General features: G+C 34.0%; 1 protein-coding gene across 6 annotated transcripts in view; it reads right to left on the reverse strand.

Annotated features, from left to right (window-relative positions):
- Positions 1-24,325, reverse strand: part of LOC131675125 (trithorax group protein osa) — a 1,031,961-nt gene that overhangs the window by 630,933 nt on the left and 376,703 nt on the right. For 4 of the 6 annotated variants that reach the window (XM_058953974.1, XM_058953973.1, XM_058953977.1 and 1 more), the window contains 2 exons: positions 5,610-5,881; positions 5,145-5,541 (listed from right to left, as the gene is read on the reverse strand). In XM_058953974.1, the coding sequence (XP_058809957.1) occupies positions 5,145-5,541; positions 5,610-5,881 (669 nt within the window). The remainder of the gene's footprint in view (positions 1-5,144; positions 5,542-5,609; positions 5,882-24,325) is intronic. The other 2 variants (XM_058953975.1, XM_058953976.1) reach the window with 2 other exon arrangements.

Consider the following 24,325-nt stretch of genomic DNA (forward strand, 5'->3'; position numbering starts at 1 on the left):
CCGTGCAGGGCAATGGTTCTCCGGGTAGTAGGAATACGTGTGGATACCTTTTTAGTAGTCGCTTAACGCTTTGGAGCTCGCTTGGACTAAGATGTCCGGTCCTAATCAATTGTAAGAGGTTCTCTCCCCTCTTCTTATATTGATCATTGACCTGCCTGCCTGCTTTAGATTCCGAAACGTCTTCGCCGCCAGAGCTGGAGAACTGCGATTTAAACTGCTCGAACGGCAAAATTTCTCTCGGGTCCACTTCAATGGTAACTTCCTCGTCATCATGTGTATTAATTGCCATGATTTTACAGGTATTATTTGCATTTGCAACTACTCCCTCTCCAAGAAATACCTTTTCGTCCTTCACATCAATCCTAGGCAGGTAGCCTTCTGTCAACTCGGTTTCGATCAAGTTGATTTGAATAATTTGACGAGATCTTGGTCCTATTGTGTATCTGACCGTACCGTGATTGACCTTGTTCTTCTCTCGACTGGGCTTAGACTTACTAATCCCTTCGTTTGCAAGTCGCTCTATCGCATAATCCAGGTCCGAATCAGTTTCAAGTTCTGATATTTCATCGTCTTTCGGTACTATGCGCATAGCTTTGATAAGATTGTCTTGTAAGTGTTCCATAGGCACATTAGTAGGTAGGAATGGTATCGGATTCATTAAGTCACTGTTTACCATTAGGGTTCCATTATAATACGATATAACTGCACTCGTGTCTATTAAATAGTCCCTTCCTAACATGCCATCTTCTTCAATGGGGAAATTATTCCACACTATATGGAATTTAGCAGGCTTGCCATTTATCGTTAGCAATACAGTGCCTAGGGTCGGAACAGTATGTGCAGTTATCCCGCTCAGCGTAGTCGACTCTCTTGGGTCGAACCTCGTAGTCCAATGTAAGGCATTAAATTTTATAAGATTTACAGCCGATCCATTATCGACCATAAATACAGCCCACCTTTTATCGGTCTCGGGTATTCGAAATCTTACTCTTGTAGGCGCATGGATTTTATTATCTCTTGCGCCAGGTCCCCGATCTGCGGCAACTGCGACGACTGACTCGGAAGCAACGTCTCCGAATTTTTCAGTATCATCATCACTTTCGCTGGCGGTACTCCCGGCTTCTCCGCTTCCGGCGTCTGTCGAATTTCCGTTATCAGAGTTTTCGCCTGTTGCTGCCGATAATTCTGAGCCGGGGATGTCTGAGATGGGCCCGCCGCGGTCACTCCAGGGCGAGCCCCATCGGAGTTTAAATTACCAGGATTTCCTCCAAAGTGTTGATACGGTGGGTTCGGTCTCAACTCATTGAATCTCTGTTGTTGATCGTAGGCAATTGCCCCGTATCTTCGTCCCGTAGGGTTTTGATACATGTCCGTATCAGGATTGTACAATCGTCCTGGGTGACTGCCGTTATCTTGAAAATTTCTATTCCGCTGGCGTCCCCTCCAATTTCTAAACATAAACTGCCTCTGCCCCTGGGTCTGATTTTCCTGTTGTCGAGCCTGGCTTTCCTGGTTCTGATTCTGGTATTGTTGTCGTTGATTATTCTGATAAAATCGTCCGTTCTGTCGTTGGATAATAAATTGTTGCACTTCCGCGGGTACCTCTTCCCATTCTTCATAGTATGGTTCCTCAGCTTCAACTTGCTGGTCCTGAATATACCCAACATTAAATCCACGGTTAATCGACAGCCACTTACTCATACTAAGGTCCTCATTTTTTGGCTTGTTCTTATTTCTAGTCTCTATGCGAAGGGCTTCCTTGTAAGCCTCCTCAAGAGATTTCGGCTGCTTAATATCGACTAAGTCCCCGATCTCTTTCGGCAGCCCGTCAATGAAGGTTTTAAGTGTGGAATTCTTTATCGGGGTCATCATGACATCACTATAATCAGTTCCAAGTTCTTCTTTCAGGGCGCTCTGCGCGCAGTTTAATAGAATATTGATACGGTCGTGAAAGTCTCCGACCGTGTCCCCATTTTTCATTCGCAAATTATGGATCTTTGAATCATAATAAGAGAAGTCCTTACACGGGGCAAATCGCTCCTTAAGTATTTTAACTAGTCCCTCGGTAGTATTTACGGTTTTACCGTAGATGCAATCTCTCGCTGGTCCCTTTAATTTCGCTATGATCAAGCGAATAAAATTTGCTTCTTGTGTATCAGCTATAAGTGCCTTTCCATTACGGATGTCCTGAATAAAGTCTTTTAGAGGAACATTCTTTCCGTCAAATTCCGTGATTCCTTGCACAATACTTTGCAAAGTGAAACTCGCTGACATACTAGTAAGAAGATTTAAGGTCGCTTGTTCAGTCGCCATTTTCTGTCGTTTCTTGGGGGCAGATGGTAAGATACAAAAATACGCGAATGGGAACAAACAGAAATAGAGGGGAGATAAAATAAAATAAAAAAAAATAATATAACACGCGGTCACTAAATCGCGACCAAAATGATTATATAGGATAAGAGTAAATAGTAATTATTATTATAACTAAGGAAAAGCAAAATTCGATTAATAATGATAATAATACTCAAATAGGATCTACACCAGGTAAAAGTAAACTCAAATTTGAATCGTTATTCTGGATCTGACCTCCCTAACAGGAGAGAATAATTCAAATTTCCTAGTAAGGCGTAAGACAATAAAACGGTCTAAACTTGCAAATAGATTTCGATCGGTCGCTCCCCATTAGTTGAGACTGTTGGCGTGCTACTGATCCCATCTAAATTTTTCGCTGATCCTTATTATTTAAAAGAAATAAGAAAAAGGTGAAATTAATCATTACAAACTACTTATCAGCAAAAAAAAAGAAAAATAGATAGAAGGAAAAAAAAAACTTCACCTTCATAAAAGTATTAAAACAAAAGTACTTAGCGAAAGTAATTGTTTCAATTAAAATTGAACAATAGGCAGGTGACCGCAAAACCTCTAGCTAAATTTCGTTAATATTTGCAAACTAAAAAAAAAAAAAAAAAAAAAAAAAAACGAGGAATTACTCGAACAAGAAAAATAGATAAAAAGAAAAAAAAACAATAAAAAAAAAATAAATTCAGTCAGCAAAAGAAATTCGAGCGCGTTCAAATTTCCCGTTGGTTTCAGCAAAATCAAACACGTGAGAAAGAGCGAAAATTTCTTCCTCAATTATACGCCGGAAGAAACGCTTCGGGTTTCAACTCCGCGTGCCGCTCCAAAAAGATATTCCAGAGCCAATGCGTTAATTTATATATATATATATATATATATAAAGAAAATCAATAGAATTAAAAGTAGACACAATGATTTTACGGCATTTAATCGAAGGCACTAACCACGCTCTGCTACCATTTGTTACGTGCTAATTTTGATATCCTTTCAAAATGGGCACGTGCTAGACCGTTTTTAGCTCCGAGTGGTCCTGACTCGGCGGACTAGACCTTCGATACGGTACCCCGACCGTGTCACCGAATGGATAGCGTCTTTTCTGATAATATCCGAACTTCGAGCTCGCGAGGGGACAGCAGGAGTAATTGAGTAAGCAAAAGGGAAGGGGCTTCGGCGGTTTTCTTAAATGAACTTACACCGGCGTGTTATATAGGTTTATATATTTATATATATTTTAATACGTCTAATGACACTTCTAGTAATATTATTCCGTGCTTTACGGTTTATTAAATAAATATTCGCGCGGCGAGTGGCGCTTAAACACTTGGTCCCGGTACACAATCACGTGGATTCGCCCAAGAGGCAACCTTGATTATGCTTAGTAGTATAAGAGCGGAGAGAGAGAGAGATAATAAAGTAACGATAAGGAAGAGAATTCAACTTATCGGGGATAGAGCTCAAAAGTACTCACTCTGTTGTCTAGGTCCTTGGTATTGTTAGGTTCGTTTTAATAGTTTATCACTGGTTTCGAATTAATTCAATAAGCAGGTCCAATATATTTTCCTTATCCAATAGGATTCCAGTGGTATTCCAATATTATTCCAATAGTATTCCAATGAATAAAAGATCGTAAGAAATAACGATTCTCGGGACTTCGATATAATTTTTAATATTCTTAAACTCTTGCAGGGGCTCTTAGTCGAGCGCTGATTCCTGACTGACTAAGGATTCCTTTTTTTATTTACGCCGGTTCGTTTTATATCTTTTGTCCCTCGCTTTTCGTCTCTCTCCCGCACATATACTTTAAAACGTTTACGCTTCTCGTATCGGCTCGTCTTACCTAGCTAAGCACCCTGACCGAAGCATGCCGTCGCAGCATGCTGGCGCAGCGTGAATCAGCCTCTGCCGCACGTTCCCATCGAGTCGCGCACACGAATACTGCTGACTATACTATGTTAGAACGGAAATCTCGGGTTCGAAATATTATTTGACAAAATAAAATGAAAAAAAAATAATACAATGAAGCGTCACATAACAATCACTATCTTCTTGAAGATATGATGATAAATTATGATTATTTTTCCTTTAATTCAAGTAATCAACAAAACAAAGAAGGAATCAACTCACTCTGCTAAATATCAATAAAAAAATTAAACTAAAATATTCTGATACTATAGCTCTAAGATTTTCAATAAATTAGACAATAATATAAGAACACTGAATACAAGAAAATATATAACCAAAGATAATAAGAAAAGGGATACAGAATAATGCTAAACTGTTGAAAAATTTTAAAATAATATACTTAATATTGTCAATTAACATTGTCAGATTAATATTGTCAATTTACGGTATTTTTAAATTTTTAAATCTTGTAAATCATACTGAGAAAACTAATTATTCCTATATATATTACAGCATTATAAATAAGATACTATAATTCACAAGTAATGAATAATTATATATTGTAAATAGATTTTTATAAATAGAATGTACCATTGCACATACAGGCAAGTTTTTACCTGTTAGAAATATTGTTGTGGTATTTATTTATATAATCAATAAAAGCATTATTATATAATTTATGTTGCGATATTATTAAATATTATTATTTGAAATGGACATTTAGTAAAACGCTTTCTATTTCATATAAAATAAAAATAGATATAAGATAGAACATTTTTTAAGCTACGTATATATTTTTTCATAGGAGTATTGAGAGAAAGAAATGAATATGAAATTAAATTAATATTATATTATTCATTGATAACAATATCACATTTACTAACCAGCTGAAGCATTAGAAAGTGTCGACTGTTGTGAACCTTCATCTAAAGATGTTCCATCGGGACCGGTAGTAATAACAGATGTGACAGATGTACTATTAGAAGTTGCCGATACAGTTGCTAAGGTAGTAGTTGTATTACCCATATCATTTTGTGATTCTATATTCAGTGCTGATTCTACATATAAGTTTGGACTGGAAGAGGATGAATTTGGTGGAGGCATAGGGGGATTTTCTGATAATGAAGTTGTATTCGAATGCATAAGTTGATTAATGTGACTTTGAGATATTGGCGGAGGTCCCATTGCAGGTGGTCCCATATTTCCAGCTGTACTGTACACCTGCGGTGAGACCAAATTTTGTGTAAGTCCTGTTGATACACTATTAAAATTCATTTTATGCTATAAAAATGAAAAAAGGCGTTATGTAATATAAAAAGTAAAGTAATTTTTTATATTTTTGTTCTTACAGGATATGTGGAATACTGAGGCGAAATATTTGATCTTCCAGACTGATACTGATTATTTACCATTGGTGGAAATTGTAAATGAGGACGTAAATTAGGATAATTTCCTTGAGATCCGTAACTGTTACCCGGGTTAGAAGTATTAGCATAAACTGGTCCACCGGACGTAGAATTGGTATTGCTCTGTGGAGAACTTCCTTGTGTTGTACTTTGTCCACTAGTATTTATCTTGTAAGGGTGTGCTTGCACCGAAGAACCTGAAGTTGTTTCATAACCTATATATTATGTTAAATTTTAAATATGTTATATGAAAAAATGAGTATTATCTTATACACAATTATATACACAATATAAGTTATTTATTACTATATTATTACATTTCATACACAGTGAAACTGTGATCATAATCTCTATATTACTAATAGCATTTCTCACTCGTATAGTTCAGTAAGTTAACTTGGTAAATTAACTAAGAATAATTAGAAGCTGAGAACCTAACTCTTACAAATGAAAATTTTTAAAGAACATTTCCTTTCTTCAATTTCTAATGACCCTAACTATACGGCGCTGTTGCAATTAAATGCTCATTGAAATAATACACAGCTATCCAATTTCTTAAGCGAGTGACGCCACCATTCTGAAAATTTTATGATTACCGTTTTCCTGCACATATATATATATATATATATATATATATATATATATATATATACAGGGTGAGGAAAAAAAAAGTATGGAAACCCCGGAAAACCGCATGAGGTTAGTCATAAAATAAATGTCATACCCTATGTAACTTTCAACGAGGAACCCAACGGTGACCTCTGATTTAACCTTGAACCTCATTTTCAAGGTTATTTCAAGGTTAACCTTATTTTTTCATATGGGAACCCCTATTTTTTATACTGCAATGAAAAAGATCGATAAATTTTACGGGTGGGAATGATTCAAAGATAGCGTGATCCATAATCCTCCTTGAAACCATGTATTTTCAAAATCATCACATCTTAACGCCTGGATAGCTGAAACAATCTGATTTCACAAAAGTTACAGCGTTCAAATTTCCTGTGATAAAAAAGGGACCTATTATTGTATCGCCTGCCATTTATGCCCACATGTTTATTTTTTGAGGATACTGAGTGTGACTTTCTCTCATCCAATGAGGATTTGTGTTTGACCAATATCTAAAGTTATGACGATTGACTTCGCCATTTAATTGAAATGTCGCTTCGTCTGAAAAAACAATATTTTTTTTAAAATACAAAAACAGGGTTGATTTTTGCTAGAAAATGAATAAAAAGCAATTTGAAGATCTGTCTTTCTCGTATTTCTTTAGAATTTTGAAAAAAGAAGACACTTTTTTTTTCACACTGCACAGTTCATCTGGATCTCATTTTTTTCGCAGTTTTCATCTTTCATTTTAGAAAATAGAAAGTCACAACTTTGAGCATAAAATATCATTAAAATTGTCAAAAACTGGAAAGTCACGTTTTTTTTTTCGTTAAAACTTACGTTTTCTCCTCTTTCATGGGCTATAAAGCTAATTGTTTATTAGAAATGCAAAATTATTTTGAAAGTATTTGAAAGAAGTGAAAATTTAAAAATAAAATAGAAGTGCTTTTACAAATAATAATTAAAAAATTGTTATCATTTAGATTTTAAAATCTTATTTGTTCTTGACTTCTACTAATTGGAAGTTGAAACCATATTTTTTTGTTTTCATAGTAAATAGGCTCTAGAAAAAAAAATACTTGACCAATAAAAAAAAGCAAATTCGACAAATTCGTCAAATATTTCATAGTTTTTTTAGTTACAATAACAATATTAAATTTTTATTTTTTTCAAACGTTTAAAATGTTTCGTTTGTCCAAAAGAGAACGAATATTTCTTCTAACGATGAGGGGTTGGGATGATCAGCAAAGGTCGTATTACTAATGTTGTTAATCTCTTTAATAGAACGTTTAGAAACGGCGAAGGCGAAATTCCTTTGTCTAAATCCACAGTTTTAAAAACCTTAAGACGTTTTCAAGAAACGGGGTCAATTAAAAATCGTTCTGTTACTGGAAGACCACGAACAGCAACAAATGAAGAAAAATCTTTAAATGTTTTACTGTCTTTTGTGGAAAATCCACATGAATGTCGCTTCGTCTGAAAAAACAAAATATTGTTTTTTCAGACGAAGCGACATTTCAATTAAATGGCGAAGTCAATCGTCATAACTTTAGATATTGGTCAAACACAAATCCTCATTGGATGAGATAAAGTCACACTCAATATCCTAAAAAATTAAACGTGTGGGCAGGAATAGTAGGCGATACAATAATAGGTCTCTTTTTTATCGAAGGAAATTTGAACGCTGTAAGTTATGAACAACTTTTGCGAAATCAAATTGTTCCAGCTATTCTGGTCTTAAGAGGTGATGATTTTGAAAATACATGGTTTCAGCAAGACGGTGCTCCGGCTCATTATGGTATAAATATCAGACAATACCTCAATGAAACATTTTTTAACCCTTTGTTGCACATATTTTTCTGTTCAGTGGTTTTACTTGAAAATTCCTGCTCGGGGGTTTTCGAGGTCGCTGATCACGAATATGAAGTCGGAATGCAGAAATTATTGATTCAAAATGACGGATTCAAGATGGCGGCTCGGGAATTTTCGATAAATTAGATGTACAAGCTTAAAAATCACTACCCAAGGGTTTTTGCGGTTGCTGATTACGAATCTGTAAATTTTTTTTATAGTTCATCATTGTAGATCTAATATGACGAATACTACGACATAAACAATGGTTAAAATATTGGGGACTTTCGAAAATTTACTCTTTTTTTGCGTAACCCAGAGCTAACGACGAGGACGTAAAAGAGTACTAGCTCCATTTTTTTTTTTTTTTTTTTTGTTTCTTGTTTTTTTTTTTGTTTTTTTATTCTTTTTTTAGTATTTTAGTAGTAATTTAGTAATTTTTTTAGTATTTTATTCAGTTTTTAGAATTATTCAAACTATTTTTTATGTATTTTTTTTTTTGATTTTGCCCATGAAGTTATGAAAAAGTAAGCATTATTCTTTACCTAAGTGTGGTAATTTTGGAAACAATTTCTATCTTGCAAAAGACACAATGGTACATCGCAAGTCATACATTTCCACTTTGTTCTCCTTTGATCCTTTCTTGTACTGCAATGAACACATTGTTTTGCGCTTTGAATAGAAACAGGCATATGAGCTGCTTGATTGCGTCTTTTCTCTAAAGAAACTTGTGGTTTCTGGTAACGAAAATCTTCCGAATGGTCAGATTTGCGCTTTCGACCTTTGGCAGTTTTGTGTCCTACCATTTGTTCTACTAAATTTAATCGAAATTTTTTCAAATTCAACGTTGGTTTTATATGTTTTTCTCTGTATAAAATATATGCATTACTTATTGTTAGATCGAGAAAATGCCAAAATATTCTAAACCACCACTTTTTAGATTTACGATCAATTTTATAAACTGAAATAAGTCGATCAGCATAATCTACATAACCCATGTGCTTATTATAATCTGAAGAAACAACAGGACAATTGACGCATTTTAGAGAGCCATCTTTTTGTCTACGATTTACGGTAGTAACTTCAGATGCATCGTAAAAGTTGGATAGAAAATAAACTGGTCCATTTTTTTTTTTGTATTTTTTATCATTGATATTCGTTGGTAGACCAGAACGATTCTGCCGAACCGTGCCACATGCGTTTATTTTATCTTCTTTCAGTGATGAAAGAAGTTCCACCCCAGTAAAAAAATTATCGAAATATACGTGATGATTGCCATCAACAAGTTCTCGTGTAAGGTCTTTTACAACTCTTGTTCCCAATTGTTTTTCAGTGTTGTCTACTTTTCCAGTGTAGATTTGAAACTGGCATACGTAACCAGACTCATCTGCGCGAGTCCAGCACTTATATCCGCGCTTGATAGGTTTAGCTGGCATGTATTGTTTCATAGTACTTTTCCCTTGAATTTTATCATAGACTCATCTACAGATTGGTGTTTACCAGGATTGAAACTTTCTTTGAAGGTTCGAGAAAGCTCGTCTAAAAGTGGTCTTACCTTATACAGTTTATCGTAATTTGGATCACCTTTTTTTGGTTCTTTAGAGTTGTCCTTGACATGCATATGAGACAGAAAAAAACTAAAACGATTAACAGTTATGAGAGATGATATGTAAGAATCACGTAGCTGAGGGTTTTCACTCCAATAATCTCGGTAAGATGGCAATTTTTTTATACCCATCAGAATGTTAATACCTAAAAATATTTTTAATTCTTTTTTTGTGATGGGATCTTGCTTACCCTTTTTTTGAAAAATGTACAGATTAATTTGATGTACAATATGATCCAATAGATCAGAAGAAAATAAACAAGAGAATATGTCTAATGGTGATTTCGCTGTATCTGGAATGTTTGGACCAAAGCTTTTAGAAAACATAAAATCCGATCTTGGCCAACTAACAGACTCTCAAATATCAGATTGATTTAAATCATCAATGTCTTCTGCGTCCATTGATTCTTCTTCGTCATCGTTATTATTTACAGTAGAAACATTTTCGTTTAAAAGTGATCTTGAGTTCACAACGTCTTCTTCGTTGTCAGAATATTGAAGCCCATCAACCGATTCAGAATCGCTAGAAATTTCGGTTGTAACAACATTTTTTTTTCTCCCCATATTTATAACTTTTTGTAACTTTGAATACTTTCAATGTGCAAAAAGTAACTTTTATAAAAAAAATATAAGCTCACAAAGTCATGTAAAAATATAAAATTGGTATTAGTTTTGATCAATAGCATTTGCAATGAAAAGTCAGAATTTTTGAAAATATTTCAGGATTGTAAAAAAAAGTTATTATGTTTATTTCCTATTCATAATAAAAAAGAGTTATGATAAAAACAAAAAATTACCTCTAAATATATCACCTCATCTACGATTTCAACGATTTAGATGTAAACCTAAACTACATATAATTTTTACCTCGATTTTTATAAAGTGATTTCAAATTGGATTCAACAACAAGTAATGATTTATGAGCTGTTTTTAAAATTTTGATACTATCATCTTAGATCCGCGATTTTGAATTGAAAATTTGACAATTTTGATGTTAGATTTATGATCGGCAATCTTAAAAACCCCCAAGTAGAGATTTTCAAGTTGATACATTTATTTTTTTTAAATTTCTGCCGCCATCTTAAATACGCCATTTTGAATTGAAAACTTTGGAATTCCAACTTTATTTTTGTAATCAGCGACCCCAAAACCCACGAGTAGAGATTTTTAAGCTGATATATCTCTTTTTTTCAAAATTTTGGAACCGCCATCTTAAATACGCCATTTTGAATTGAAAACTTTGGAATTCCAACTTTATTTTTGTAATCAGCGACCCCAAAACCCCCGAGTAGAGATTTTTAAGCTGATATATCTCTTTTTTTCAAAATTTTGGAACCGTCATCTTGAATACGCCATTTTAAATTGAAAACTTTGGAATTCCAACTTTATTTTTGTAATCAGCGACCCCAAAACCCCCGAGTAGAGATTTTTAAGCTGATATATCTTTTTTTTTCAAAATTTTGGAACCGTCATCTTGAATACGCCATTTTAAATTGAAAATTTTGGGATTTGGACTTCAAATTCGTAATCAGCGACCTCGAAAACTCCCGAGTACAGATTTTTAAGTTAATACACTGATTATGTTTTTCAATAATGAATTTCTCCGAAAAAATGACATTTTTTCATGTTTGTTTATTTATATAACAATTATAATAAACAATTTTGCCAAATAAACCATTTTCCTATATTCTCTTACTAATAAATTAGTATATTAACAAAAAAAACTGGATGTAAATACGTTAACAATTGATTAAATAGCGAAAATGTGAAGTCAAGTTGGTGGTAACCCACGTTACAACAGTGCAACAAAGGGTTAATAGATGGATAGGTAGAAGAGGTACAGTAGAGTGGGCTCCAAGATCTCCAGATTTAAGCCCTTTGGACTATTTTTTGTAGGGGTATTTAAAAGATCGGGTATACAGAAGTTATCCACAAAATCTTGAAGAATTAAGACGTAGAATAGTTCAAGAAATTAATGCCATTCTACGGCAGATGATCCAAAATGCAACTCGATCATTCTACAATAGGATTGGTTACTGTCAAAAAGTGAATGGAGAACAATTTGAACATCAGTTGTAAATTTATTTACGTGAAAGGCAAGGGGAACTCAATATTAAAAAGCACTCCGAATTAAGAGGCAAGGGGAACTCACTATTAAAAAGCACCCCGAAGTAAGAGACAAGGGGAACTCACTATTAAAAAGCACCTCGAAATGAGAGGCAAGGGAAACTCACTATAAAAAAGCACCCCGAAGGGAACAGATTCCTTCTACGTCTACGTCGTTTTTCCTGGATAGCGTTAAAAGGAAGATTAGGAGTTACGATAATTTCGGACGTGAATCGTTCCCACCCGTAAAATTTATCGCTCTTTTTGATCCTAGTATAAAAAATAGGGGATCCCATATGAAAAAATAAGGGTGACCTTGAAATAACCTTGAAAAAGAGGTACAAGGTCAAATCAGAGGTCACCTTGGGTTCCTCGTTGAAAGTTACATAGGGTATGACCTTTATTTCATGACTAACCTCATGCGGTTTCCCGAATTTTCCGGGGAATCCATACTTTTTCCTCAACCTGTATATATTAAAAGATATATTTGATAAGAATTTGTACATCTTAACACTTAGCTACAACTTGCTTTGATAGTCAGGAATTAAAAGGTCATTCTTATAAAGCTAAAATTACAAAGTTATAAACGTGCACGTTATAAATCACATATTATTTATTTAGAAATATTTGAGTCTAATTTTAGCAATCAAAATATATCTTTGGAAAAAAATTAATTCGATTTAACACGCAAAATAAGAATGAAAAATTAAATCATTTTGTGGTGTAATTGCTTAAAAGCCTATCTAAAAAACAACAGCGCCGATACAAAGATTAAATTAATAAAATTAAATTAATATTACGTAAAGATAGCTCCAATAAATTTTGATCAATAATAGAATTATACTATGATCCCTATGCGTATAGTATAATATGGTACTAGATTACAAATAACATTAAAAAAAATGAATTTATAGACCTAATTATAGAAATATGATTTATCAAAGTTCAGCTGTTATACGAGGTGTGTTCAAAAAGTAACGAGAATTTTTAAATTTCGCGGGTTTGGAGAGTCCGCTTGTATAAAATTTTTTTTTATTATGTTGGTACACATGCCCCTGAAGTACGATAAAATTTTCAGCAATATTCATTGCTTACTTTTTAAGTGGCAGCCGCTAACGTTAGACGTGTTTTTCGAGCTTGGCGATTTTCGTTTGTGAAAAAAAATGGATCAAAGAATTTGTATTAAATTTTGCGTAAAAAATGAAATAAAGTGTAGTAAAGTTTGTCAAATGTTAACAAAGGCATATAGTGAGTCTGCTATGAGTAAAGCAAGGATTTATGAGTGGTATAAGCGTTTCCAAGATGGCCACGAAAACGTTGAAGATGACGAACGACCCGAACGCCCAAGCACATCAACAACCGATGAAAACGTGAAAAAAGTGAAAGAAATGGTTATGAACGATCGCCGAATCACAATCAGAGAAGTCGCTGATGATGTTGGCATATCAGTTAGCTCATGCCATCAAATTTTTTCGAATGTTTTGGGTATGAAACGTGTGGCAGCAAAATTCGTTCCAAAATTGTTGAATTTCGAACAAAAACAGCGGCGAATGGAAGTTGCTCAGGAGTCGCTAAATGAAGTCAATAACGATGCAGAACTACTAAAACGTGTTATAACAGGTGACGAAACATGGGTTTACGGATATGATGTCGAAACTAAGGCTCAATCGTCCCAGTGGAGGCATTCTGGATCGCCAAGACCGAAAAAGGCTCGACAAGTACGGTCGAATGTGAAGGTTATGCTCACTGCGTTCTTCGATTTTAATGGCATAGTGCATTATGAATTCTTGCCACAAGGTCAAACAATCAATAAGCAGTACTACCTACAAGTTCAACGTCGTTTGCGTGAAGCAATCCGAAAAAAACGCCCGGATTTGTGGCAAAACAATTCATGGCTTTTGCACCACGATAATGCGCCTGCTCACACTTCATTGCTTGTTCGTGAATTTTTGGCCAAAAACGAAACTGTAACGATGCCTCAGCCTCCATATTCGCCAGATATGGCTCCATGTGACTTTTTTCTATTTCCAAAAATAAAGAGGACATTAAAAGGCCGTCGTTTTACAAGCATAGATGACATTAAAAGCGAATCGCTGAAAGAGCTAAAAGCTATTACAAAGATCGAGTTTCAAAAGTGTTTCGAGGATTGGAAAAAGCGTTGGCATAAGTGTATTGTATCCGAAGGGGACTACTTTGAAGGCGACAACATTAATGTAGATGAATAAATAAATGTTTTTTTCATAAAACGAAAATTCTCGTTATTTTTTTAATACACCTCGTACATTGGTTAGATAGGAGGTTAGGTCCGCAGCTTCATATATTCCATAATAATTTTAATAATATATGACAGCTTTTTTTAATCAATTATTAAATTGAATAACAACACTTACTGAATAAATATCTGAAAAGAAAATTACTAAGCACCAAAATAATAAAAAAATATCTTCGAAAAATAAGCCAAATTAACGAATTTCAGGGGCAAAATGTAATATAGAAACTTTTTGTTACTAAGTTTTTAGTATTTAGTTTGAAGTATCATATTTCTAAACGGCTAGATCAATATAAAGATGTTTTACCTAATGATTTCTGTCAATAAGCAGCAATTTGATGAATCCCCTTATGGGAACCCGACATGATACAGCCCATTCTTATTGCCCATTCGGCAATTAAATTCAAACTGATACGTGAATGTTATTTATATGTTTATTATTTATTATTTTTATTTTAATATTTATATGTTTATTATATCAATATAAAATAAGAACCTCTCATTATATGAAATAAATTCATTTTGAAAAACCTAATGTAGTAAAAGCGTAAAAATTTTTCACTAGATTTTTGAAGTCTCAAATAAAAGCAGTAAGATTAACTGTAACTTCTCCAAATAATATTTGACCTCATAAGATGTGTCCGAAAAGTATCCGGAATAATCTCATATCTCCACGCTGGTATTAATCTTCGTTTTTAGGAGAGCGACATCCTTCAAAATATTTCTTTTTATCTAATAACGCATTCCTAATAGCTTTTCCACTTCTTGAAGCAATCCTAGACATCAGTTTTCGGAATAGCCATTAGTTCACTCGTTACATATGCTTTAATCGTCTCTACGTCGAACCCATGTCCTTTGAGAGGTATTTTCAATTTTAGAACTAGCAAAAAGTCACAGGCAGCTGTGTCAGAATTGTACACAGGCTACCGAAGCTGTACCTGGTGCATTGTCGTGGTGAAGAAGTCACACATTGCTTAAATAAAGTTGAGGCTGTTTTTTTCTAATTGCGTCACGTAATCATTTTAGAACACCATGATAGAATTGTTTATTCATTTTTTGACCTCTAGGAGCATATTCGTAGTGTTCAATACCTTCATAATAAAAAAAGCAATCAGCATTGATTAGATATTGCTTCCACTTTGACGTGCTTTTTTGGGTCTTGAATGAACAACATCTTGCTTCAACTGTTAAGACTGTTGTTTAAATTCAGGATCACAACGATAAACTCATGATTCATCACGAGTAAACGATCTTTTTGAGTACATTTGTATCATCAGAAATCATTTGCAAGTTATCGTGAGTAATTTCAAAGTAAAGCTTTTTTTACTCTACTGTGAGTAATTATGGAATGAATTTTTCACACACGTGAGTCATTCTTAATTTCTCAGTTAAAATTTTCCAAACATTGGTTTTAGAAATTTCAATCACATTCTAGTCAACCGGCGATCTTTTTTAATCGCAAGTCGCACAAGATCGATACTCTCCGGTGTTATTGTGCTTGAAGGACTCCGAAGTGCGAATCACTGTCAATAGATATTATAGGTAATAGGTAATATGTTATAGATAATAGGTGGCCATCTTTAAACCGTTTATACCACTCATATATTTAACTTTTATAAGCATTTCCAAAGGCCTTTTGCAGAATTCTAACTGTTTCCGCACAAGTTTTTTCAAGTTTAAAGCAAAATTTGATGTAAATTCACTGTCTAACTTTTTCGGTCATTTTTAGTAATAAACAAATGCGACAATCGACAAAAACATTCCGTAAAAAACCACGCTAGATACAATCGAAGACGTCTGGACATAAACAGCGGCATCGAGCGAGTTTCTGAAGAGTTGTAGTTGTACGTGATACTTAACAGGGGGCGTTCAAATGTTCTAACGAGAAGATACGAGGGTCGTTTGAAAAGTCCGTGCAAAGTCAGAGAGATGGCGCTACTAGTGCGTATCAAGGTTATTTTTAGTTAGTGGCATATCTTGGAAGAGCACACACCAAGTTTCAGCCAGATCGGCCAATTACTTTGCGTTTTACATTCGTTTCAATCAAAAAAATCGAGTGGTTGTAAAAAAATGGACGAAAAAGAATTTCGTGTATTGATTAAACATTACTTTTTCAAAGGCAAAACGCCTCTGGAGATTAAACAGAAGCTTGATAAACATTATGGTGATGTGCATCTTCGATTAGAATGGTTTATAAGTGGTTTCAAAATTTTCGGAGTGGCCATATAAGCACAAAAGACGCTGAACGTTCTGGACGCCCTGTTGAGGTTACCACTTCAGAAATCATTGATAAAATCCATGATATGGTGATGGCTGACAAAAGAGTGAAGGTGCGTGAGATTGCTAGTACTGTAGGCATCTCGAGCGAACGGGTACATAATATTTTGCACCAACATTTGGACATAAAAAAGCTATCCGCTAGACGGGTGCCGCGATTGCTCACGATTGACCAAAAACAAGATCGTGTGAAGTGTTGCAAGAATGGTTTGCAGCTGTTCCAGCAAAATCCGCAAGACTTTAAGCGTCGTTTCATCACTGTAGATGAAACATGGATACATCACTACACTCCTGAGACCAAAGAATAGTCTAAACAATGGGTTACCAAGGGGGAATCTGCTCCGAAAAAGGCGAAGACAATTCCTTCGGCCGGGAAGGTTATGGCGACTGTCTTTTGGAATTCGCAAGGAATAATCTTCATCGACTATCTGGAAAAGGGTAAAACCATTATAGGCGAATATTATTCATCGTTATTGGATCGTTTGAAAACCGAGTTGCTAGAGAAACGTCCACGATTGGCCCACAAAAAAGTCCTCTTCTACCACGACAATGTGCCAACTCACGTCTCAGCAGTTAGGGCCGCAAAACTGATGGAGATAGGGTTCCAACTCGTTTCACATCCCCCCTATTCTCCAGACTTGGCTCCGTCGGATTACTATTTGTTCCCTAATATGAAAAAATGGCTGGCGGGATAAGATTTAATTCAAACGAGGAGGTGATTGCAGAAACGAATGCCTATTTTACAGACTTCGCCAAATCCTATTATTTGGAAGGGATTAACAAACTAGAGCAGCGTTGGATGAAGTGTATAAGGCTAAAAGGAGACTATGTTGAAAAATAAAAAATATTTATTAAAAAAAATCAAGCAGTTTTTATTTTTGCACGGACTTTTCAAACGACCCTCGTACAAAAGTATTTCAGATACCTTTCAGATGTACTTGGCATACTGAACTATTTTACAATAGCAAAAAGTTGAATAGAAAAACCAAAGTTTATTTATAAGTCAAAAAGTTATTATAAAAATGAATAAATTGTTTACACCATATTGTCATTGGAAAGACTATCAATTGTTGATAATCAGAAAATATATTTCAAGTAAGATAAATAATTAGTTTGCGATTAATGACAAAAAACTTTTAACGTAAAAACATACAATCAATTATAATTTATTCATATGTCGTAAAATTTATTTGATTCTGAAACAATGTTATATAAAACTCATATGGCAAAACATGTAAAAAGTATACGGAATTGTAGTTAGTTAATAGATAGGACATTTAAATAGTTATTAAATTAAATAAACGTTATAATAATAAATATTAAATTATCGTACATTAAAAGTAATAGAATTTATTACAGATCTTAAGATAATAAAATATGTAAATACGCAAAAAGATCTTTAGTCTAAGAGCTTACTACATAAGGTGCGACTGACTTGATGCATTAAATATTATCCGTGTAACAGAACTGATTGACGAAAGCAAAGCGAAAGCCCAAATGTTAGAAGGGGCACGGGGAATGGAGTGCGTGGGTGGACGATCAAACATGCGAATTTTAAAACTATAAAAACAGTTCGAGTGTACAGTTGAAAATTTATGTAAATATCGATGTTGGCGAGAAAAAGCAATGAAAGAATTGACAGAAAGGCAATTAGAAACTAAAGAGTTATTAGAAACTGCCAAAGCTGCGAAAAATATGGAAAATTTACATTTTAAAGAAAACTACTGACAATTTATTTTTACACTATTTATAAGTAAAGTAAATGATTTGCGAAGTGTCAGAAGTTGAAGTGGAAGAAATCATGCAGTCGAGTCCGATGGGCAAAAACGAATTTGCAGGCGCAGCGCAACAACCGTCGCTTTTCTTTTGATTTTTTTTGTATCGGCCTCTTCGTGTGAAGGATAATATATATTTTTAAATCGCCTAGAAAATAATAAAATTAGTAATTGTTGAATAGTGTACTTATAGAGATTGGTGTGTGCTTACGTGAACATTAACAATCGCCATAGAAACCCTTGGAAATTCGATACTTAAGTCAAACAAATAAGGATAATACTCTTCAAAGACTGTGTAACATGAAGCTAGTAAATCTCAATAACAAAGTGTTTGTCTTTTGAGCGAACAGAATTTAAGTCAGTATGCTTAGTCCTGTCGATGCGCCGTTTGAAATTCTGCTAAGTATTGTCACATCTATCTGAGAAAGGCAAATAGCGCCGCAACAAAAATTTAGCCGAACTGCTAAGCTGCGATAATACTATACATTAGGGAGATGAGATTGCCTAGGCCTGTTTTTGATTTGAGCACTTACAATTAGTCAATCATGCAGGAAAGAAGAGTAGCAAGACTAAGGACTGAATAATGAAACGGATCTTAGGAAATGTTTTTTATTTCATTTGTTACAGTGCTGCTAGACAAGGTTGGATCAGAATTCCTTTTGCCGTAACGACGAACGAATTGATACTCGCGAAAGAGGCCTCTTTTTACACAAGGTTGCCTCTACATTGCTGTTTTCACAAATTTGCACAAACTTTAAACAAGCTTCACCGCCAAATCGCGTACTCCAAGTGAAGAATTTATGGTGCAAAGAATGGAATAAAAATTGCTGAATTTTATAATATAAATCGTTTATCGGAGAAAAATCGCCTTATGAAGTTATAAAAAAATAAAATTAATTAAATGAACAGGACAAAATTTACAATAAAATCATTCGAATTTTTTACACCAAAAAATTATTTATGACATACCGAATATTATTCAAAAGCAAGTATGTTAATTGAACAAACAAAATTCGAATAATAATTAAATAACGAGCTCGCAAATTATTTACTTTGCAATTATAAAATCGATGATTTGATAACAATCGGTTTTTCTCATTTACAAGTATGTACGGTGGAATCGCTATCTCACAACGTAATTTTGAAAGATTAAATAAATTATTAATTTTTTATTTTTTGATAACTTTGTTCAAAAATCAGTTATTAACGTATAAAATTCGTGCTTCTCTTTCTTAAGATACTAGTTTTGCTGTATAATCTTCAAATTCCCATTACACATTTTGATTGTAAAATTATTTGTGATTTATACTTGTAAATTAAATTTGGCTAACAGTAACTATTGATTGATTAATACAAATAAGAAGTTTAGATTCAAAATCAGCGCATCGAAATTAAGTGAAAAAGTGTTTGTTAAGTGACGGACTATTTTCTTTCCTATATGTACCTAAATATAGAGAGAGAGCTCGCCTGCGAGAGCTTCGCTTGCGTCGCGCCAAGGCCAAGAGCATAGCGATAAGATGCTATAGTCAGCAGCACATGTGTTTGAGCCTCGACGAGAATGAGTTAGAAAGACCGCGCGCACTCCTGTAGCATACGGCGGCAGCATGCTGCGATAGCATGCCGCAGTCAGCTTGTTTACCGAAGACTAAGACAGCGATTAAAATCGCGTAAATCAGAGAGAGAAAGTATGAAAGAGGAAGAGTAGGAAACAAAGTGAGCAGAGTAATAGCGAGAACCAGAGCAGTCAGTTAGAAGCGAGCGCCCAATTAATGAGGCTGCAACTATTTTTCTCCAAAACTAGTTTTGTTCTAATAGATACTTCTGTATCTATATATATTGATACACACACAGAGTTTACTGAGTTTATTGGGTTATAATAAATAAAAGGAATTACGTTAAATATAAATACAGTATAAAAAAGGTTTTTATTACATATCTTGGATTTATAGAATTTACTGCACTTACTGGATTGTATTATATTTATTGGACTTATCGGATTTATTCAATTTATTAGATTGTAATAAATTAAAATCACTGTATTGAATACCTACTAAGTACACGAATCAAAATATATTAGATCCTTGTACTATATACTACCGAAACTATAACTAAAAGAAGTAAGTACTCACCTAATTTTTCTTTGTAATAGACTTTTCTTGGTGGAATGATATACATCTCTCTCTCTCTCTCTCTCTTTTTAAAGATTCTACTGCAGATAGCTATAAGTATGAGTAATATCCACGTGTTTGTGTAAGAATTTAATGAGTATGAATTAATGAGGACCACGTAATTTTAAATTATTAGGTCAATAAAAATCCCGATTTATTCGTGTTAATGATAACAAATAAAATAAATAAAGTTAAACTGTCTGGAGTGTGATATTGTCCGGCCCCGTTACAATTCAATATTTTACAATTGAAACACGTGCGCGTGCCAGGGTATCCATAAAGCTTGGTAACCGTCCGAGTACGAGACCGCTCGGTTGTGTAGAGGGTCTACATATACAGGGCGAATTCGCTTCACGTAAATTTGCACCTATCAGTGCTTTTGTTCATTCAAAAAGCTTGAAATTTGTAATTGATATGACGTTACGCTTCTTATATGATAATGATTTTGATTAAGTAACACATCTAAGCATGTATGTGAGGTAGCGTCTTAGTTTCCATAGCACTTATCCTCCTTTTCGGGTGTGTAGCAGGTTACCGTAGCGCAGTGAGAAAAAAATAGATCATTACATAGCCCCCCCTTCCCCCCCACCCATTAGAACGGTAAATCAAGTGAACCATTCTAATGTTCACGTTGGTGATCTGATTCATTTTTTGTTTTGTTTTAGAAAGCTTAAAATTCAATTTAGGCGGTGGTTACCATTTTGAATCATTTTGCATCAGTGTTAGTGGTTTTCTTGGCTGAGGTTCCTAGACTTGCTTCGGAACCGTCTTCGATCAGCTTCCTGATCTCCTTTTCCTTGGGGGCGATCTTGATTTCCGGCTTCCGTATGTGTTTACGCATCATGCGCAATTGCTGCGTGGAGCTGATATCTTCGTTCGTAGTAGGCTCAGCTGCGTTTGGTTGCGAAATGTTGGAAGATAGGAAGGGCAGAGATGGTTTTCTTGTGCGTTTTTTCATCAGGATGATGAGAGGCAATTGAACCTGGAGAAACCTAACTGATATCTGCGAGCGCTTGCAGATCAGCGAGACACCAAATTGCTTAAGGACGTTCACTGGCTTGTAGATGTGCTCAACCGATTCTCCACGGATAACAAGTATATTTCGCGGGATTTGGATGAAATGAATTTTACTTATTTTAATGCGCAGAAGTAAAAAAATACGTCGCTTGCGTCGATTTACTCGAAGTGGCAACACCGCGGATCGCCTATTCAGTTCGGCCGTAGAAAGCATGTCGTAATAGAGGTTATATGTGTATGATTGTTTGACTGCACACGTGAGAAATGTGAATAAACAAAATGCCCATTCATCGTAATAAAAATGGCACTTTTGCAAAAAAAGCATTAGATCGCCTGAAGAAAGTCGTGCAAACCAGATCAAATGCAAGGAAACAGTTGATTCAAAAATCACCTCGACACTAACAGAACAGAAAGCCAATAAAGTTTGCGAAGGTTTACGCATAGTTAATTTACACGAACTGGGAAATAATCTAAAGTGTCACAAGTGTGAAAATGTTTTGAATTTGACCGATAGAGCGAAAGAACATTTGATTGGATGTCATTCAGTACTAACTGTTTGTTGTAGTGTTTGTAAAAGATACACTAAAGTCAATACAGGCTAAATGTTAGACAAACAGGTTTCTGAAATAAATGCTGCATTAGTCCTTGGTAAGTGCTATTTTTTAAATTTCTCTTTCAAAATAATTTGCTACTGTGCTAAAAGAGTACTCACATCACATTATCACTTAGTCTATATTCAGTAAAAATGTATAATGTACATTATTATTATTACAGGTGCTGTTTATTCTGGTGCTGGAAAGACAACTTTAAATAAAATTCTTGCTTGTGCAAATGTTTCACCAATTTCAAATACACTATACAAAAAGTATGAAAACTTGATTGGGGATCTGATAGAGAAAGAAGCGAAAGCAAGCTGTAAGCGAGCAGCAATGGAAAAAAGGGAGTTAGTTATAGAGAATATTGAAAAGTTATCCAAAGAATTGTAAGCTTTCTCGCTGTCATACACATTTGAGTAGTTAATTGTATTGTACGAGTAATTATTAGAATGATTGAGATTTCACAGTATTGTACAATTTCCACAGTATTGATCAACGAACAACTTCATTCTAATTTATCTATTTGTTATCTATATTTTTTTTACATTGTTGAGTCTTGATGACTATTTCTGGATCAATTTTTTTACACACATTTATATTATTAGTTTGATTATACATAATGTTATTAATTTTTTTTTTCATTTCAAAATTCTTTTGTGTTTGAATGTATACATTTTTTTTTTGCTAGTGATTTATATATTTTTTACTCTTTTTCTGGATCAAGTCGTAGTAAAGATGATTTTTTTTTTCAAGGACCTTGCATGTTTAGTCAACGTCATTCTTGTAATATGTGACACTTGATAAATTATGATAAATTATCTTATGAAAATGATTATTTCAATGTAAAACAATGTTTGACATAAGTGGTATTTTTAATTTTTTTCAAACCGCTGTAAATTTGAATGAATAAAATTATACAAACTTCACACATATAGGACGATCCATGTCAACCGGATCACTGCTGTGTCCAAAATTTGATGTGACCAAAAAAATCGTGCAACGACTCATTTTAAAGCTTAGGATATCTACTTTCTGATGCTGTGTGCGCCTTTGCAAAATCCAACATGGCGGCTCCAATATGGCGGCTACAAGAGACAAACTCGTAAACAAAAAATTTTATTTTTCAAATTTTTAGTAATAAATGTTAAAAAAATTAATATTTCTTATTTTTTTATGAAAATCTGGCTCATTTTCTACAAAAAAGTAACAGAGACCATTTTCGCTAAAATGAAAAATAAAAAAGTTATAATTTTTTGAAAATTTTCAAAAATAAAAAACTGCGATTTTTTTACTCAGAAGGAAATGACTTTGGAAAAAAAATTTAAGGAACAAAATTGCTTGAAATTCATCAAAACACAAGTGTGAATTTTTTCGAAATCCTTTGAGCGATTTTTTTGAATTTTTGTAAAAGATCTTGGGAAGTTTTTTAATTTTTCAAACAATCCGATAAATCCAAAAAGCAAAAAATCGCTCAAAGGAATTCGAAAAAATTCACACTTGTGTTTTGATGAATTTCAAGCAATTTTGTTCCTTAAATTTTTTTTCCAAAGTCATTTCCTTCTGAATAAAAAAATCGCAAAGTTTTTTATTTTTGAAAATTTTCAAAAAATTATAACTTTTATTTTTCATTTTAGCGAAAATGGTCTCTGTTACTTTTTTGTAGGAAATGAGCCAGATTTTCATAAAAAAATAAATATTAATTTTTTTAACATTTATTACTAAAAATTTGAAAAATAAAATTTTTTGTTTACGAGTTTGTCTCTTGTAGCCGCCATATTGGAGCCGCCATGTTGGATTTTGCAAAAGCGCACACAGCATCAGAAAGTAGATATCCTAAGCTTTAAAATGAGTCGTTGCACGATTTTTTTGGTCACATCAAATTTTGGACACAGCAGTGATCCGGTTGACATGGATCGTGCCATATATATTTATACGAATTTATTCAATTCTTGGCTTTTTTTTATGTAATTTATTACTTTTTCAGGTCCAAAAATATAGTTAATGATATTTATCCACACCTCGCTACCCTTCAATCCAGTCATTCCAATGAAAAAACTAATGCAATTTTTGACGCAGCTCTAGGAGAAATAATAAATATAATAGTGTCTTTTGACATGGCTTGGAGTAAGCGCGGGAATGGTCGAAGCTATGATAGCCTGAACGGTTATAGTACTGTAATTGGATTTTTGAGCGGAAAAATGTTGGATTATACTACTAGGAAGCGCAAATGTAAAAAATGTGATATGGGACACGATAAAAGCGATCACGACTGTCGCAAAAATTTCCAAGGAAGCGCGAAGGCTATGGAAGCAAATGCTGGTGTACAATTAATAAATCATAGCGAAATTTGGAATGAAAGTAAATTGCAAGTACGAGTCATAGTTG

This window comes from Phymastichus coffea, unplaced genomic scaffold (assembly GCF_024137745.1).
Source record: "Phymastichus coffea isolate CEN01 unplaced genomic scaffold, Cenicafe_Pcof_1.1 PCOF00016, whole genome shotgun sequence".
NCBI lineage: Eukaryota > Metazoa > Arthropoda > Insecta > Hymenoptera > Eulophidae > Phymastichus > Phymastichus coffea.